Source organism: Myxocyprinus asiaticus, chromosome 47 (genome assembly GCF_019703515.2).
Source record: "Myxocyprinus asiaticus isolate MX2 ecotype Aquarium Trade chromosome 47, UBuf_Myxa_2, whole genome shotgun sequence".
Taxonomy (NCBI): domain Eukaryota; kingdom Metazoa; phylum Chordata; class Actinopteri; order Cypriniformes; family Catostomidae; genus Myxocyprinus; species Myxocyprinus asiaticus.
The window spans coordinates 27257362-27276383 of record NC_059390.1 but is presented as its reverse complement, the minus strand read 5'-3'; the positions used below and the strand labels follow the sequence as shown (position 1 = coordinate 27276383).

General features: G+C 35.6%; 1 protein-coding gene across 5 annotated transcripts in view; it reads right to left on the bottom strand.

Annotated features, from left to right (window-relative positions):
* Positions 1 to 351: 351 nt before the first annotated feature.
* The window catches only part of gramd4a (GRAM domain containing 4a), an 82917-nt gene continuing 64246 nt past the window's right edge, over positions 352 to 19022 (bottom strand). The window contains exons 7-19 of one of the 5 annotated variants that reach the window (XM_051691570.1): positions 17842 to 17867; positions 17598 to 17689; positions 14780 to 14871; positions 14160 to 14208; positions 13963 to 14034; positions 12662 to 12705; positions 12431 to 12540; positions 12101 to 12255; positions 7998 to 8142; positions 7794 to 7887; positions 7559 to 7649; positions 5874 to 5942; positions 352 to 2954 (exon numbers count right to left, since the gene is read on the bottom strand). In XM_051691570.1, coding sequence (XP_051547530.1) covers positions 2946 to 2954; positions 5874 to 5942; positions 7559 to 7649; positions 7794 to 7887; positions 7998 to 8142; positions 12101 to 12255; positions 12431 to 12540; positions 12662 to 12705; positions 13963 to 14034; positions 14160 to 14208; positions 14780 to 14871; positions 17598 to 17689; positions 17842 to 17867 — 1048 coding nt within the window. In that variant the 3' untranslated portion in view covers positions 352 to 2945. The remainder of the gene's footprint in view (positions 2955 to 5873; positions 5943 to 7558; positions 7650 to 7793; positions 7888 to 7997; positions 8143 to 12100; positions 12256 to 12430; positions 12541 to 12661; positions 12706 to 13962; positions 14035 to 14159; positions 14209 to 14779; positions 14872 to 17597; positions 17690 to 17841; positions 17868 to 19022) is intronic. The other 4 variants (XM_051691571.1, XM_051691572.1, XM_051691573.1 and 1 more) reach the window with 4 other exon arrangements.

Genomic DNA, 19022 nt, shown 5'->3' with positions numbered 1-19022 from the left:
GATCAGTTGAATGCCACTTTGGTGAATAAAAGTACCAATTTCTTTCCATAAGAGCAAAATATATACATTATTCCAAACTTTTGGCCGCCAGTTTAAGTAATTGTATTTTTCCTAATCAAAATTTATTTTTTGATATCAAGAATGTGTATTTCTGGGAGTATGTCATTTTGATATCAAGAATAAACATTTTGAGTAGTGCAAGCCTATTTACTGATATCAAAGTTGAGCATTTTCACCTGTAGTAATACCACTGCTGATTTCAAGAATTAGCATTTTAATTAGTGAAAACTGAATTATAGATATCTATAATTTGTATCTTGCATATGATGAAATGTCAAAAGGGCTTGCGATACAAGAGGAAAAATTAATCAAGTTTGTGTGTTTTGTGTGCACAGCAATGATTTAAACAAATGTAAAATGAAAAAGGCTTTTTTTTATTATTATTAATAAAATGCATTAAAAAAAATAGTTGACCCAAAAATGAAAATTTTACCATTTTACTAACCCTCATGTTGTTGCCATTATTTAAGCCAAACCTGGAGGAATGGGTCTTCATGTGCCATTTTTGAATATTTACTAACACAAATGAGACTTGAGAGTTACTGTGGAGGGGAATATTTAAAATGTAAATGTTCCTCACACAAAGCTATCGTATGATTCAGAAGACGAACATTGTGTGAGTCCTATGGTACTACTTTTAAGACACTTTATGATGCTTTTCCATTCATGGAACTTGACAAAGTCACATAGAGTTGAAACGACATGAGTGTGAGTAAACGATTACACAATGTTTTATTTTTGAGTAAGCTATTCCTTTAAACACCCTCCTATACGATAAGATTCGTATATCACCGCCGTAATATCTCGCAGCATAAAACCAGGCAGAGGCATGGCATAAAAATCACTTTGAGAGACAAAAAGTACAAAACAAAAAGTCTGAACACAGCCTAGTGTGCTCATTTTGGAAACGATCACAGTCACATGACACGGAGACGCCATCCACATCCCTCCAGTCGTAAATGTCTCTGTTGAGATGCAGCGCTCTCACTGGAATGTACCGGAGCTCTTGCCCGCCACATAAGATGACGACAATTATCCAATCACAGTCGATTAAAGAGAACGAGGCAGGAAACACCAGTCCCGCCCTTCTCCAAATGAGATGTCCTTCAGAGTTACGTTTCAGGGTTGGCTGTGGTCATGGTCTTCATGTACTGGGTGAAGATCGTCTCAAAGGCCTCGTCTCTGTGAATCATTGCACCAAACACCAGTGGCTGCAAAATATGTAAAAAAACAAACAAACAAACAAACAAAAAACAGTTCACCATAAGTATTTGCTCAGTTATTAATCTGTAACAGACACAAGCCTGTTACCATGCTTCATTTATGTTGCAATTATATTCCTCACCGCTAAGAGTGCTAGAATGCCTTAATGTTTTGCACAAATCAAGGTGTGTAGTAGAGGAAGTTAACATTGCCGGAGTTGTTGGAAGCATGACTTTCCTGCTGTGTTCAACAATCTAGAGTCCTTGTTGAGAAACACTTTGTTTCATGCTCAACTGAAAGTAAGACGCTGTTTTCATTTCATTATTTAAGAAATGTATATTGCTTGTGATTTATCTGTAAAGGAACTGAGCTCTTGCACTTATAAGTTCTCTGTTGTATGAGCTTTGTTTAGTTCGATGCTAAGAATTTAACATGAGTTCATTTGTATTTTTGTAGAAGGACTTCTTTATGCTTATTGAAATCTATATCGACATTGTGGATCACATTTGTATCTTAATGCACAGACGGATGTAAAGATGTGGCTTTTGAACTTTTATTTTCCACTGCTGTTTATCATTTTGGGAGAACCTACATGTTGTGGATTATTAACTTTACTGTGGGATCTATCTCAAGTGGAAGGATTATATTTTTTTTCATGGACATTTACCTCTTCAGATATTTTCGTCATCACTGGATTTCACATTATCAGATAAGGCTCTTACACTTATCGAACTCTCATACCTTTGTCATCAACCTTCAGTGTCAGACGAACCTTCAGTGTCAGACGAAACTCTGCAATCCATACATCAACTTACCCAGAAGGCTGACACCAATAAGCAGTTCAAAGTGTTGCTGAAAGAACTGATGTTGGAATGGCCAATGATTTGCACATGAGATCGGTCAGTCAAATATGGTCAGACATCGCATCATTACTACTGACGAAGTACCAGTGTGAAAAAAGCTTATAGACTGTCAACAGAAAAACAACAGTTTATTGATGCAGTGATCAAAGAGTTATTAGACAAGAGAATTATCCATCCTTCAGCTTCCCCATGGGCTTCACCAATATTAGTAGTGCTGAAGAAGGATTTTTGTGGTTTAAATACAAAAACTCACCTGGATGCTTATCCCATGCCCCAAATTCAAGACATCCTAGAATCATTACATGGAGCGACATTATTTAGCACCCTTGACCTTAAAAGTGGCTATTGACAAGTGGAAATGGAGCCCGAAAGTATACAAAAGACTGCTTTTGTAACATCAGCAGGCTTATTTGAGTTCTTACAGCTTCCTTTCGGTCTGAAAAATGCTGCAGTGTCATTTCAAAGATTGATGGAGTATGTACTCAGAGAATTGAAAGAAAGTGTTGTCTAGTGTACATTGCTGATGTGGTAGTATACTTGGAAAATGAACAAAAGCACTTACAACATCAAAATCAAATGTTCAGCAGTCTCCATTATGCAGGTCTCACAGTGAACCTTAAGAAGTCTCACTTCATTCAAAGATCACTTACCTTCTTAGGACATGTTGTCTCGGGTGAATGAGTCAAAACTGATCCATCTAAAGTATCTGCAGTATATGAGTTTCCAGTACCTCAATCTCTCAATGATGTCCAACGATTCTTAGGGTTATCAGGCTGGTACCACAGATTCATTCCTAAGTCTTCAGAGAAAGCTGTTGCATTACATGCCCTGAAACAGAAGAAAGCCACATGGACTTGGTCTGAAGAATGTCAACAAGATTTTGATACCATCAAGCGTGACCTAACCCAAGCACCTGTGTTAATTCCACCTGATTTTAGCAAGTCATTCAGAGTACAAACTGATGCTAGTGAAACTGGCCTGGGAGCAGTGTTAACGCAGGAATTAGAAGGAGAAGAGCATGTAATAGCTTACGCTTCTAGACTGTTGTGAGGAGCAGAGAAGGCATATTCTGTGTCAGAAAAAGAATGTCTAGCTGTAGTGTGGGCTGTGGAAAAATTGAGACCATACCTGGAAGGGGCGACCTTTTGAAGTGATTACTGATCATGCTGCTTTGACATGGGTGTTCCAACATCCTAAGCCATCTTCAAGACTGACATGATGAACCATCCGTTTACAAGGTTTTGAGTTCAGTGTCAGATACAGAAAGAGACAGTGTAATGTTGTTCCAGATGTACTGTCCAGAAGCTTGGAACGCATTTCAACCCCAGATATGCCAGCAGTGATCAAAGCCACGAAGTCTGCAGTAACTCCAGCAAATCTACCGGTAGATCTGACTTACATTGCCACCACACAGAAAAATGATCCAGAAATCCAAGAGCTAAGCAAGAAGGCTGATTCCCAGACAGATCATGATCCCTCATGGGTGCATTAAGTTCGAGAAAATGGATTTTTGTTCCGTAGCATCCCTGGTGGTCAGTTGGGGAAGAGGTTGCAATTATTCATTCCTTCATGTCTTCGAGGAGAATTCTTACAATATGTTCATGACAATCCTTTAAGCGGTCACCTTGGTTGAATTAAGATACTTCTTAGGCTTCTGGAAGTCGCCAGAGTTTACGAGCAGATGTATGGAAGTACTGTAAAAATTGCCAGATTTGTCAGAAGTACAAGCCTTCTTTTTCAAAGCTGTCAGGTCATTTACTGTCAACTCCAGTTGTAGAGCCAGGTTATAGCTTGGTGTAGATCTGATGGGACCTTTTCCTAAGAGCGCAAAACAGAATGAACATCTACTAGTCATAGTCGACTATTGCTATAAGTGGGTAGAACTGTTTCCTTTGCGAGTCTCTAAAGCACCACAAATAGTGCGGATCTTAATGGAAAGTGTTCACGAGATGGGGAACAACCGCCTATCTTGTGTCTGACCGTGGAGCTCAATTTACATCTCATCTCATTAATTTGGTCTGTAAGCAATGGGGAGTAATTCAAAAACTAAATACTGCCTATCACCCACAAACCAACCTCACTGAATGCATCAATCATACATTGAAGACGATGATAGCTTCATATGTGGAGGATCACCACCGACAGTGGGATAGATGGTTGGCCGATTTCAGATTTGCAATTAACAATGCTTGGCATGAAAGTACAGGATACACTCCAGCAGAGATTGCTTTAGGACGCAAACTAAAGGGACCACTGGAGAGAACTCTTCACAGACCACCCGATCCTAGCAATCCTACTTACCCAGTAGTAGATAGACATCAAAACCTGATTCATCTGGTAAAGGAGAATGTGGAACGAGCTCAGTCCAGGCAAAAACACTATTATGACCTGAGGCGGAAACAGACATATTTCCAGGTAGGAGATAGTTTGGGTCAGAGATCATCCTATATCTTAAAGCAGATGATGGATTTATGGCTAAATTGTCTGCTAAATGGAAAGGCCCTGCTAAATTTGAAAAATGTTTATGTCCTGTGAATTATACCATTTCATTTCTTGATGATCCTGAACATGTAGATACCTGTCATGTACAAAATTTAAGGCCTTGCCATGGGTATGACAAGCCTTCACATAAGTGGAGGGGTATGTAACAGACACAAGCCTGTTACCATGCTTCATTTATGTTGCACTTCTATTCCTCACTGCAAAGACTGCATCATCGGCCTCGTCCAAGATGACAATGAGTCTGTATACAGAAGGCAGGTTAAAAAGTTGGCTGGCTCAACTGAAAGTAAGACGCTGTTTTTATTTCATTATTTAAGAAATGTATATTGCTTGTGATTTATCTGTAAAGGAACTGAGCTCTTGCACTTATAAGTTCTCTGTTGTATGAGCTTTGTTTAGTTCAATGCTAAGAATTTAACATGAGTTCATTTGTATTTTTGTAGAAGGACTTCTTTATGCTTATTGAAAATCTACATTGACACTGTGGATCACGTTTGTATCTTAATGCACAGACGGATGTAAAGATGTGACTTTTGAACTTTTATTTTCAACTGCTGATTTTCATTTCGGGAGAGCCTACATGTTGTGGATTATCAACTTTACGGTGGGATCTATCTCAAGTGGAAGGATTATATGTTTGTTCACGGACATTTACCTCTTCAGATATTTTCGTCATCACTGGATTTCACATTATCAGATAACGCTCTTACACTTATACGAACTCTCATACCTTTGTCATCTTCAGCAATATTGAACCCGTATATTAATGCTACGGGTTTCACAGTCTGGTTAGTACGCTACCGTACTTTGATTCCCTTGATATCTATATTTCATTTCTATGTAGTGAAAAAAAAAAAAAAAAAAAAAAAAAAAATTATATATATATATATATATATATATATATATATATATATATATATATATATATATATATATATATATATATATATATATATATATATAATTTTTTTTTTATTATTATTATTTTTTTCAGTGCCAAATGTAGATTTTTTTTTCTTGTTGTTCTTAATCTGGGTTTATATAAAATCATAGTAAGTATTTGTGTTGCTGCCTTATTTCTTAACTGGTTTAAACATGTGTTAATGCTAGTGATCCTCCCAAAAACAGAAGTATAGCTTGTTTTGTGTCTAAAGAAACATGAAATGGTTATAAATGAAGCAACAAGTGAGAGAGCATCATTATTTGAATGAGGATGACATCATTCTAAAGAAATGTATGACGTACCTTCTGTGTTGATGGAGTAGCTATAGAGATGCCCATTCCAGACCCTGGCAGAACTGATAAAACCTTGTACTATATAAAGAAAAAAAAAAGTAGTTAGCGATTATTTCTGCCACTAGCCATTAGTTTTCTGGATGGCTGGTTCACTAGTAAACATATGTAGTCTTGCAAGCTCTAATAATAAGTAATATAATTCCTCCAAATGTCATAATATTGGAAACCTGTGGAAAAAAGCATTATTATTTAATTTATCGGATAGATTATATTAATTGATTTATATGATGGCTATAGTCCTGCAAAGCCCGACTTTTGACTATCAGTATAAGGTCTGGTCTTACAGCAAGCCAAATTAACTTTTAATTATGTGTAAGGTCCGTCTTTTGTTGTTGCAGAAAACTCGACATCCTGGACGAGCCCCCAATTTGTTACGGCCCGGCTCATAGAGGCAGAGACAAAAAAGTACAAATATGATAAAGTTTATTTAGAAAAAAAAATAAAAAGTTTAGGGATTATGCATGTGTGAGGCATGCGTATGTGTGGAGCTCCATATGTGTATGTATGCAATGAGAGAGAGAGAGGAAGCGCTGGAAACCATGCTTAATAGCCAACACCGACAGACACGGGTGTATGCATCAAAGCAATTATTCCAGGTTCCTCCCTTAGTACTGGCACTGCCACTGCCAGGCTGAAGGAGACAAAGAGGTCATAACAGCAGGATAAGAATTACATTAAAACATTAAAACTGCTAATTTTTTATATCAGTAATTAGGCTTGCAGTAGTAAAAGTTCATTATTGACACAAAAATGACATCACGACCTGCAGAAATACCCATTTTTGATATCAAAAAATGGAATTTCAACTAGTAAAAGATGTAATTATCCATATCTATAACTGCTTTTCACTTGTAAAATTTCACAATGATCTGTCACTCACTCCTGTTCTATCTGTTAAAATGCAATAAGAGTTATGTGTAATAGATTTCTTACTATTTTAAATTCCAATTTCACATATCAGAAATGCACTTCTAACTAGTAAATATCATTTTTATATATAAATAATTAAATGGATTTGAGATATCATTGTGTGACTAAAGATATTTAAAAAAAAAAATTGTTACAATAACATTTAAGATATCTGAAATTAAAATTGCCACTAGTTAAAAGTAAAATTTAGATATCAACCCTAGTAACTATATAATTATTGATATAAAAAATAATTTAACTGAGAAATTATTAAAATCTGTAATTGCATTTTGAACAGGAGTGTTAGAAAGATCATTGTGAATTTCTACTTTTTAGTAGTTGAAATTCCATTTTTGATATCAAGAATGGGTATATCTGCGTGTAATTACATCATTTATGATATCAAGAATTTGTTTTTACCAGTGTAAATGAAATTAATGAAATCATGAGCATTTTCACTAGTAGTATTTACATTGCTGATATGAAGAATTTGCATTTTAACGAGTGAACTGATTTGTAGATATCTATAATTGCACATGATTAAATGTTAAAAGGCCATGCGTTATCCACACTTTCTTGGGGAAATCAACCTACAAATGGCTTACTTATAGTTGACTCTGCATATTAATCTGGTATAAAAGAAAGCATGTTAACATTTAAAGCAAACCTTTTAATTACATTTTTAATTTCTGATGTTTAACACTAGAGTCTATGTGCTCAGATACCTTCTGGATATCTGTGATGTCCACCAGTTTGATGACTTTGTTCTTCTTTGAAGAGCCTGATCTTGAGCTGGAGCTCTCAAAACACAGGTAGCTGATGGATAGAGAATTATACTGTTAATGCATTAAAATAGATCATTACAGAAGTTCTCAATCTTTTAAATTACAATGTTAATGATCTTCAACAATCAGATACTTAGCAAATGTTTCTGTTGATATCCGTTGATAAGTTTCTTACTTCTCCGTGACGTAGAGCATCCCGTTGCGAATGTAATCGGTGGGCATCTTCCTATCTCTGTTAATCAGATAACATCTCCAGCCATTCTCACATACTGAAAGAACAGTCAAACAAAACCATCACCACACAATCTTTCTTTTGCAACAGTGGAAAGAGAAGTCACCGCCATTGAATTGTGTTATTAGTCAGTTAGAGTGCTCTCACCAGGCAGAGGTCTCTCGTCCTCTGGCAGGTTGAAGATCTCATGGAACGCTCCTTTCTTTGTGTTGTGTGAACGGCCGCTCTCCTCTTCGCGGGTCACTCCAGCCGGGATGGTGGCTAAACTGCACCGTGACACCACCGGCTGAATCTGAACACAAAGATGAAGGAGTTTAATCCTATAACAACTTGAAGAAACATCAACTGACCCTCTCAGTCAGAACATTAACGTCTACGTAAAATGTTTTTTGCAACCCATTTTAGTTCTGTTATGTGATGTATTTATTTACCATAGGGATTTCATCAAACCCTTCATATAAGAGTTCTAAGGCATGAACCAAACCAACCAGCTCCCAGGTGAACCAACATAAACTATAAAACTATATGAAATCGGACAAAAATCAAGGTCTTTAATGAGGAAATTAACTACAATCGCATGAAGCATTGCAAATGACATAATTGAAATCAAAAACATGGAGAAATACAAAACTATTGATTTAGAGTTGTTGATTTTAAGTGTAAAAACCGATATATTTTAGTTTATTGTAAAATATTCAGCTTGTGCCATGCACAGTGCGTCGAAGAAGTGGGCAGTCGTGAAGAGCTCTTTTGCAGTGGTTTGTTTGCCACGATACTCTAATTGGTTAATTTTCCCCCTCAGGGTTAGTGTAGTTCTTCACCAGGAATTGTGCCATTAAACACTATTTTTGAAGTTGAAATAATGCAGACTTATAGCTTCAACAGGAGTATATACAAATGATTAACAACCTCAGAGCTCATGGTAAGTCTATCTTTTAAAGATTTATAAGTTATCGTTAATAATCAATTCCCCTATGAAAAATGAGTAGGATTTTTACATCTGGAACCTGACTGTTGTACTATAAAGCTAAGAAAAGTCGTTTCTGGGAATAACCTGCACTGATGAATTTTTCACAACTAGAACAGGAATGCGCAAATAAGACCAATTTTGATTTCATGTTGACTTTAAGCTAAAAACAGTTCTTCATATCCATAGTACAGTCATGTTTTCAAGTTAATGTAAATTGGTGTTTTGAGATATATTGACACATAAGTAAGCCAGATTTTTAATGGCATAATGTTCTCAAGTGCATGGTAAAAGTCATGTTAGCAACCACCGTTGCAAAGGTCTGCATACCGACATAGGCCCGACAGGATCCGAGAAACCACTGGGTTTGGGTTAGTTTTTCCAAGTATGACTTCCGGTTCAGATCGGGTTGGGGTTTGTAATTAAGGAAAGAAAAAAAAAAGGCCTACCAAACTTGTTTTGCGTACCTACTCTCGCTCACAGACAAGCGCAACCGGACAAGTTAGGGGGCATTTACAGCAATGTTTCTTTTCCTTCTGCTTTAGTGTGCTGAGGGGACGCCGTGCCTTATTTAAACAGTGTTTATTTGCTGTTACGAATTTTGCTTATATAAAATACAGCCTATTGCAACAATACTTGCTTGGAGAAGAAATTATAAAGAGAGTGAGCGATTTCAGGTTCAGGTCGGGTTCAGGCTTAAAATCTGACGGTACCGTTGGGGACAGGTTGGGTCAGGTCACACAATCTTGTGTGCGCGTCAGGTTTGGGTTTCCTTTATAAGGCTCGTGCAGACCTCTAAATTGTTGAACTCGAACTCAAGAACAGATAGTTTTCCATCTGTGCAGTTTTCCATGAGAACACAAACTTAAAATACTTTCATTCAAACTTTCAACAGTGTCCTTAGGGAGGACATTCTACTAATTCTACTATAGTCTACCTCTAATATGATCTAACTGAACTGTAAGGAACCCAAACTACAGCTGCACTGCTGTGGACACTACTCAGATTTTTATCAATGTAATCGTTTCTGTGTCATCTCGAATTACACTATCTACAGTATACACCCAGAGCACATACTGTCATTCATTCTGATTCATTCTGATTACATGCATACTGATTCATGACATAGGGAACTAGGGAGCTGACTGAGACACACTGATAGTATGTGAAAATGGTTCCAAAATGGCCCAACATAAGCTGTATGTTAGCTATTAGCTAACATTAGCTATTAGCTCTAAATGAGATATTAACTAAAAATAACTTTACATTAGCTAATAGCTTACATTAGCTGTACCATAGATATCTTTACATATTTTTTTTTATTTTTTTATTTTTATTTATTTTATTTTTTTTGTAGCTAACTGCAAATAAATCCGCTTCAAATTAATATATCATGGCAAACATACTGAAAATTAGCACTCAGTAAGTCAATTCATTACATGATGAACTGCTTCCACACAAAAGCAGTTTATTAATTTCCAAAAGGTTTTCAAACATATTTTTCAAGATACATTTTTTTTTTCACCTATATAAATTTCACCTATAGAAATCTGGCACATGCCAAAATCTAATTCTGACCAGCTAATCACCCTTATTTAAAGTCTGTTATTTATCAAACATATTAAAATGAAATATAATAGTAATAAAAGTAATACATGACACAATTTATCTAAAGGGGATGGCAAGGAGGGATAGTGGTTTTACAAGGGGGATGCTTTTGGGATTTCTTGCAACAAGGGGGGTGGCATCCCCTGGCATCCCCCCTCAACTTGAGCCCTGGCTATTAGCTTACTTTAGATGTGCATTAGCTATAAGCTAGCATTAGATATACATTAGCTATGAACTAACATTAAATGTTAGCTAGTAGCTAACATTAGATGTACATTATCTATTAGCTACCATTAGATGTACATTAGCTATAAGTAAGCATAAGATGCACATTAGCTATCAGCTAACATTAGATGTACATTAGCTATTAGCTAACATTAGCTGTAAATTAGCTATTAGCTAACATTAGATGTACATTAGCTATTAGCTATCATTAGATGTACATTTGCTATTAGTTAACATTAGATTCATTAGCTATTAGCTAACATTAGATGTACATTAGCTATTAGCTAACATAGCTGTAAATTAGCTATTAGCTAACATAGCTGTAAATTAGCTATTAGCTAACATTAGATGTACATTAGCTATTAGCTAGCATTAGATGTACATTAGCTATTAGTTAGCATTAGATGTACATTAGCTATTAGCTAGCATTAGATGTACATTAGCTAGTAGCTAACATAAGATGTATTTGAGCTATTAACAAGTATTAGATGTACATTAGCTATTAGCTAACATTAGCTATTAGCTAACATAGCTGTAAATTAGCTATTAGCTAAAATAGCTGTAAATTAGCTATTAGCTAACATTAGATGTACATTAGCTATTAGCTAGCATTAGATGTACATTTGCTATTAGTTAACATTAGATGTACATTAGCTATTAGCTAGCATTAGATGTACATTAGCTGTTAGCTAACATTAGATGCATTTTAGCTATTAACTAGTATTAGATGTACATTAGCTATTAGCTAGCATTAGATGTAGATTAGCTATTAGCAAACATAAGATGTACATTACCTACTACCTAGCTTGTGCGAATAAATCTCATTCACATTACTGATTTATTTTCTTCTTTAATTTGTAAGAATATCATGGTAGTATTTATTGTCCAGAATTTATGCTGATATACTTAAAAAACATCTTGTGTCCTTGAATATACTATTTTTCTCACATTACAGTAGTAGGGGTGAATAATGACATTTCTTTATGAGATTCACCTAATAAAGTTAATGTCGCAACATGGCCATTTGGATCCATTTGTGCACAGATAAAAGTCATGTCACAAAATGTATCTAGATCCAAACACACACACACAGGATAAAAATAAAGTAAGGTAAGCTGGTGGCATCAGAAGCATACTACACAGTCCATACCTTCTCACACCCAGACAGCTGAGAGAGAGAGACAACAGATCATGTGACTGTTACATCAGCGACCTACATTGATGTTAGCCCTGTGAAGCAACACCCATCACACACATATTCACAGTGCCTGATACACTTTGCAATGTTTTAAGGAATGCCTGATGAGGCCATTCTATTAGACGAATACAGAAAACAATTTTGGTTCTAGACTTTAAATAGCTGAAGAAAGGAACACTAAATAGGCATGAAATTCTGAAAATGTTAAAAACCCAGGAGACTGGTGTTAGAATAGGTCTCATTCTCTCTCACCCGGCGTGTCACAGAGGCATTGCTGCGTTCTTTCAGCTGCGGGTCGGTGGGCAGGCTGTTCCACATGATGCATGGAGTGTCGTATTTGTCTCTCAGTTTGGGACAGCTCTTAAACAGGAAGTCTATAACAAAAAACTTGATGCCCATGTAAAGCCCTGCCAGAGAAAAGACACACACCATAAAACTGATAAAACAACTTAATTCACTCAACAGTTGTAAAAAAACAAAAAAAAAAAACAGCCATGTTCATTCCAAAAGTAAAGCCATTCAGCAGGGTGTGTTTTGTTGTTGTTTTGATTTAGTGAAGGGAATATGAGTTATGATTCTCACCGATCATAAAGCCCATAAGCTTGTAAGGAAGGACGCAGGAGGAGATGAAGGCCACCCACAGTGCGATGTACAACTTCTGAGTGATCTCAGGCTGAACCCACATGAACAGACTGACACACACACACACACATACAAACATGATAAGCATTCATTAGTTTCCTTCAGTTAATGAGGTCGGCTATGTAAGCTGCAGCAAAAGTGAAAAAACAAGACAAAAAAAAACAAACTCACTTTTTGATTTTCTCCAAAACATCTGCCATCTTACCAAAAAGATTCTGCAGAAAAATACATTCATTACATTTGGGTCAAAATGAATTCAAATTTAAATGTCCTTCCAAGTAGGATTTCGTTTACTGGGGTGTTGGTGTTTGGTCGTCACTGGGGTGGTAGCCTACTCACAAAGAGAAACATTTTGTACCTCTAGTTAAAATGTATAACTTGTTTTGGGTAAATAATTGCACCCTAAGGTCCTAGTGTGTACCTTTAAAGGTACATTTATATATTTTACTCCTCTAGGAACAAAAAAAAAAAAAAGCCTTACACATATGTAACCAAAACAAGGGTACCACCCCAATGACGGCCTTGTACCTTGCAATACACTTTTCCTGAGAGTGTATAAGAATAATGCAGTGACCAATATTAAAATAATAATAATAATATAAATACTACCTATAAATACATTAACTTATATTTCTTCTTCTTTAAAGTCCTTTTCCCTCATGAAGTGCTCTGACTCCTTGTTGTTGCTCTGTTTAATTCATAAGTTGGCATAACTTAGATTTATCTACAAAACTAATTTCAAGAATTTAAGCATAAGACTTTTCATAAAAAGGTGTTAGGTTAAAGGTTTTATTAAATTAATATAAAAAAATCAGAGGGGAATTCACTAAGAATGAATTGTGCACGGTAAAAGCGCCATTTTTTTTGCATGCACTTTGGTTTTGCACCCGATTCACTAAAGGAATAAAGCAGAGCAAGCAACGGTGCAAATGTGCCCACAAAATCGCTGCTGAATGCAATTTGTATACACAATACTAATCTTGCAGCACGATTCTGAGTGCTATATAGCGGAGGAGATACCGTTATCTGACACACCCTGCTGGGAATGTACAGCATCACTGTGATCCAGACACTCTTCTGCATCATTTGCTCACTATTTGATGAATTACTGCCGATATGATCGATAGAAAATGTACATAAAAGTATTTATTTTACAACCTGCTGTCATCTGGTGGTAATAGCGTGATGTAAATTGCACCAGGAAAGTTTTGTGAATGAAGCGTGGAAAGGCATGACAATGACTTAATCCAAATACTCAAGACGCAGCACGATGTCAGTGCTGACTGCGTCTGCTTAAAATAGATATTTAGATAGATAAAGTAGATTATTGCGCTGAAATACCACACACTAAAGTGGCTACATGTGCTTCTCAGTGTAAAAACTTTTCACTGGTGTAGATGTGATGGGCTTCTTTATATTTTAAAAGGGAAAACTATTTTTTATTTAATTGTTTAAATATTTGTGATTGATACCTGTGCTTTTTGTGCAACATCAAGAACTAACTGAAACTTTTCAGACACAGTCAAGTCTTCCTTTGGAGGTTCCTGGAAAAACAAAACCACTTCAGAAAAATACACAACACACACTGAGGTCATGCACTTCAAATATGAAAACTTTTTTACATTTTCAAATATTCTCTTTATTAAAAAAAAAAAAAAAAAAAACCTACCACAGGTTCAGAAACTTCAGGCACAATACTCCACTGAATTCTCCATCCTCTATAGAAAAAGAAATACATGCCAAACATTACATATATATTCTAAAAATTATAAGCATAAAAATAATATTTGGCAAAATTACAGCTTGATTTGAAACGGCGCCTAGTAAAAATATTCTGGTCACAAGCGAGATTTACTTTGATATTTCTCTGTTTATTTTTATATTCCTTGTTTAATCTCAAGCATGCTCTTCACTGACACGTTTGTCACCTTGGTAAACAAGTACACTAACTTATGAAAACACTTTATTAGCTAAATTGTTTGGTGTGGTGAAAACGAAGCCACAACTGTGAATCTATAATAAAATCTATACATAAAAGACATTTGAAAAGTACCAAAAAATAAATGATGAAGGCCTGGTAAAAAGTTTCCAAGTCAGTTTTAATGTGACCTTCATTTAACAACAAAAGCCTGAAGTTAAGGAAACAGCCATATATTTCTATAAAGTCAATATAAACATGTTCAGAATGCCCACACATTTTCAATGTAAGTTCAAAGTGTAATTGTTCTGTTGTCTAAAAGTGCCACCTGTTTCAAAGACTTACTAGTACAAGAGGAAAAGTTACTTTACCTGGCTATGAGGTAGTTTAACGACAACCTCAGAATGGCTAAAAAAAGAAATAAAGGAATGGCCCAGCCATGCCATGCTGCATTCATATAGATCTGAGACAGAAACATAAAGAATACACATCACAGTTCTGTCTCAACAACAACATAATTCAACATTATTCTTTCAAACAGAAGCCTTTTCCATTTTAAAAAAAGGTGGTTTTGAAAGTATCTTTCTGTCATTTTATCAGACAAAGACTGGCCTTAAGTGTTAATACTGTAAATTGCATGGTGGCATCTCAAGCTACATTAATAAAATATGCTGGGAAATATACTGTGACTTCAGAAAAGTTACAGGGTTGATAGTTATCAATTATATACTGTATATACACTGATCAGCCACAACATTAAAACCACCTGCCTAATACTGTGAAGGCCACCAAAACAGCACCAACCCGCATCTCAGAATAACATTCTGAGATGATATTCTTCTCACCACAATTGTACAGAACGGTTATGAGTTACTGTAGACTTTGTCAGTTCAAACCAGTCTGGCCATTCTCTGATGATTTCTCTAAAGACAAATTCCTTGTATGTGTAAGCACACTTGGCAATAAAGCTCATTCTGATTCTGATTTGTATTTGTTCTTATGACATAATTATCTGTATCTGGCTCTGTATTTGGATAGAAATGGGTGTGGGCGGGGCTTAAACCGTAAGTTCTTTAAAACTAAATGAAATGGCCATTTTTAAATGTTACTCTTATGTTTATAGTTTCTATTAATAAAATATGCCTTGTGTATGCCTTTTCATAATAATAGCCTAATAATAATAATAATAATAACAATTATTATTATTATTATTAATATTATTATTATTATTATACAATTATTATTTAATTAAATAATAATGTATTTATTTTTCTTACCATATGAAGCTGAATTTGTAGTCTACATTAACTGTGGAATATGTTGTTAACTGATTTCTCCTGGTATTTCAGATATTAATATCTGCCTGAAACAGGTTTTTCATTCATCTGTTCATGTATAACAACATTATTCTGAAGGCAGGAGGTGCCAAGCAAAATGTGAAATGTCACATTTTGCAGTGAATAATAATTACAAAATTAAAGCATTAAAAGAAATATAATAAATCAATATAGCCTACAAACAGGTGAAAGTCCCATAAATCTGTCAGGAATTTTTACGATAGGACACAATTATTTAGTTAAATAATAATAATAATGATAATAATAATGTTACATTTATATAGCACTTTTTCAGAGGTCAAGAATACTTAACATTTTCAAATTTAGCAGTTTAAAGAAAAACAAGAAAGAAAAAAAAAAGACTTCAGTTTCTTTGTTTTACATAAGCAGGAATATTCCGAATAGATGAAAACTCTATGGAGCCTTTAAACCTTTATGGATCATTTTAATTTTTTCCGGAATAAAGTCTTAAGCAGTTAAAAAGCTTAATCGCTGATGTGAATATAAATTTGTTCAACTTTAAGAGATGGAAAGACAAACTCCAACGTCCCAATTCCCAATGCGCTCTAAGTCCTCGTGGTGGTGTAGTGACTCGCCTCAATCCGGGTGGTGGAGGACAAATATCAGTTGTCTCCATATCTGAGACCATCAATCCGCGCATCTTATCACGTGGCTTGTTGAGCGCATTACTGCGATGTAGCGCATGTGGAGGCTCACGCTATTCTCCACAGCATCCATGCACAACTCACCACGCGCCCCACTGAGAGCAAGAACCACATTATAGTGACCACGAGGAGGTTACCCCATGTGACTCTACCCTCCCTAGCAACCGGGCCAATTTAGTTGCTTAGGAGACCTGGCTGGAGTCACTCAGCACGCCCTGGATTCGAACTTGCGACTCCAAGGGTGGTAGTCAGCGTCAATACTCACTGAGCTACCCAGGCCCCCTCATTTTTCAATGTTGCTTTATGCTTGTGTTTCTTGGATTATCAGTCAAACTAATATTTTTTATATTATTCGGATGAAACCATTATTCGTTTTGAAGTCATTATTCATGCCTTTCCGAATAGGGTATTCGGCTTCGGACACATCCCTAATATATATATATATATATATAATCATTTTATATAATTATCCTGTTACAAAGATTCAAATGTATATTTTTGATAATCAGTTGTATACAATACAAAATATTGACCCATACTGACAAACTTAAAACATTAGATAAAATGAAGATAGTTTCTTGTTTTTGTTGATTCTGGAAGGGATGGTGACGTCATCTTAACAGATTCCTTTGATTTATTGATTAGTCAATTATTTTAATAAGGTACAGTTATGATGGGAACAGGATTGATGCATAACCCGGAAGCACAACTACAAGTTTTTGTACTATATTAAGCTAACTTCTAAATAAAATGAAGACATAATACTACCTTTTCTTCTTTAAATTTGTTTTAATCAAAATTTGCTAAAATATCAAGGAAACACAGAGCTCGAGACAAGCAAAACCACATTTAAATACTGTAAAATTACATAATTTTCATGCGTTTTAGAAAAATGCATGTAATAACTTACAGTAAAACTTGACATCAACTGTTCGTTGAACCTTATTAATTAACCTTTTCTAAAAGTTAGATAAAAGACTGACAATGTGGTACAAAGATTCATTAAACAATAATATTGTATGAATCACATGGGTAAAGACTACCATGTGTATACTACAGTAATATTATAAAAGAAACATTAACATCAGTCTCCTGGCAGTAAATTCTATATCAAAAAACCTGCATGTGTCTAAAAAGAAGAAAGGATAATTTAAGATGTAGTATGGAAAACTGATATAGCCACTCACAATGAAGGCAATCGCTGACGTATACACCGAGTGCCAGTTGGATAAGGCGGAAAGATTCCGTAAGAAATTTGTCACCGGTCTGGCACCTCGTTCTAGAAACAAAGTAATACAAAATAATATCAAGTAAAGCTGAAAATATTAAAGCAACAAAGCTATTTGTGAATGCATGAGGAGTATGTTAATGCCTCAACCTCAACACAACCAAATAAATAAAAGGGGAGAGATTGAATAAAAGAGAACTTACTAAGTCGTCGCATATTTTCTGTTAATCTGTAAGAAAGATGAAACCATTGTTTTAGTTAAATCAAACAAAAAAGAATTATATCAGTACTAGACTTTTATAAAAAAAAAATATGAGTGGTGTTTGCCCATGCAAAATTTAAATGACACAATGCTTGGGTGTTGCGGGCAGTGTCAGGTAAATTACTCAAAAAGTAATCCACTACAAATTACAAATTACTAATTGTACAAATACAATGAATAACAAAGTTAACTGAAGTTTAGTCACTGCAATCTGATAACAAGAATTTAAAATGTAATGTGTTACACTACTTTTTGACCTAGAAGTAATTAGATTACAGTGACTAGTTACTTTGTAAGCAAATTACACCCAACACTGGTTGTATATGGTTGCCAGGAACATTGCTATGTGGTTGCCAAGATGTACTGAAAGATTGTTTGCACATTCCTCTGTATTTGCTAGGATGTTCTGGATGGTTGCTAGGGTATTGCTATGGTGTTCTGATTTATAACTAGGTGGTTGTTTAGCAATCTAAGACAAATAAACCCACCCCATCTGATATGGCTCAGGTATGGTAACACTCAATGTAAGTCTTATTGCTTAGAGATGTGTTATCACTTTTCTCCTCAACAAGCTGCATGATTTGAGGCATCATTCATGTCTGCTTCACAAGCGTTGCGGGACAAGTTGAATGCCAAATTTTCCTAGCAATTGTAATAGTGATGCTTGCCTTAGCAGACGTTACTACCGGCAATATCTTCCACCAAACACTGCCTGTCTTGTAAATTTTACAGCAAAGTGACACTTTGATCTTGTAAATCACTGAAAGCAGACAGCTGTGGGTAATACACTGTGGTGGTGGGGGCGTGACTAAGCACCGGTTTGTGAATGAAGAGCGAGATCAGGACATGAGAACGGTAAGGATCATCACCTGGCAATGATTGTCTCTAACAGTTGTTTGTCATTGCAGTGAGAGTGGAGATGGCTTTAAGAGCGAGCCAGATGCCAGTCCAGAGAGAGAGTGACAAGACACAAGCTGGAGAAAGACTCTATTGTTTTATGTCCGCTGAAAAGCGGAGTACTGAATGCGACCACTGAAAATATTGAGTTTAAAAGAAATGAAAACATACCGTTTGTGTTGGATTCGCCATCTCCCGCATCCTCCGTTTCCCCTAACTGTGAAC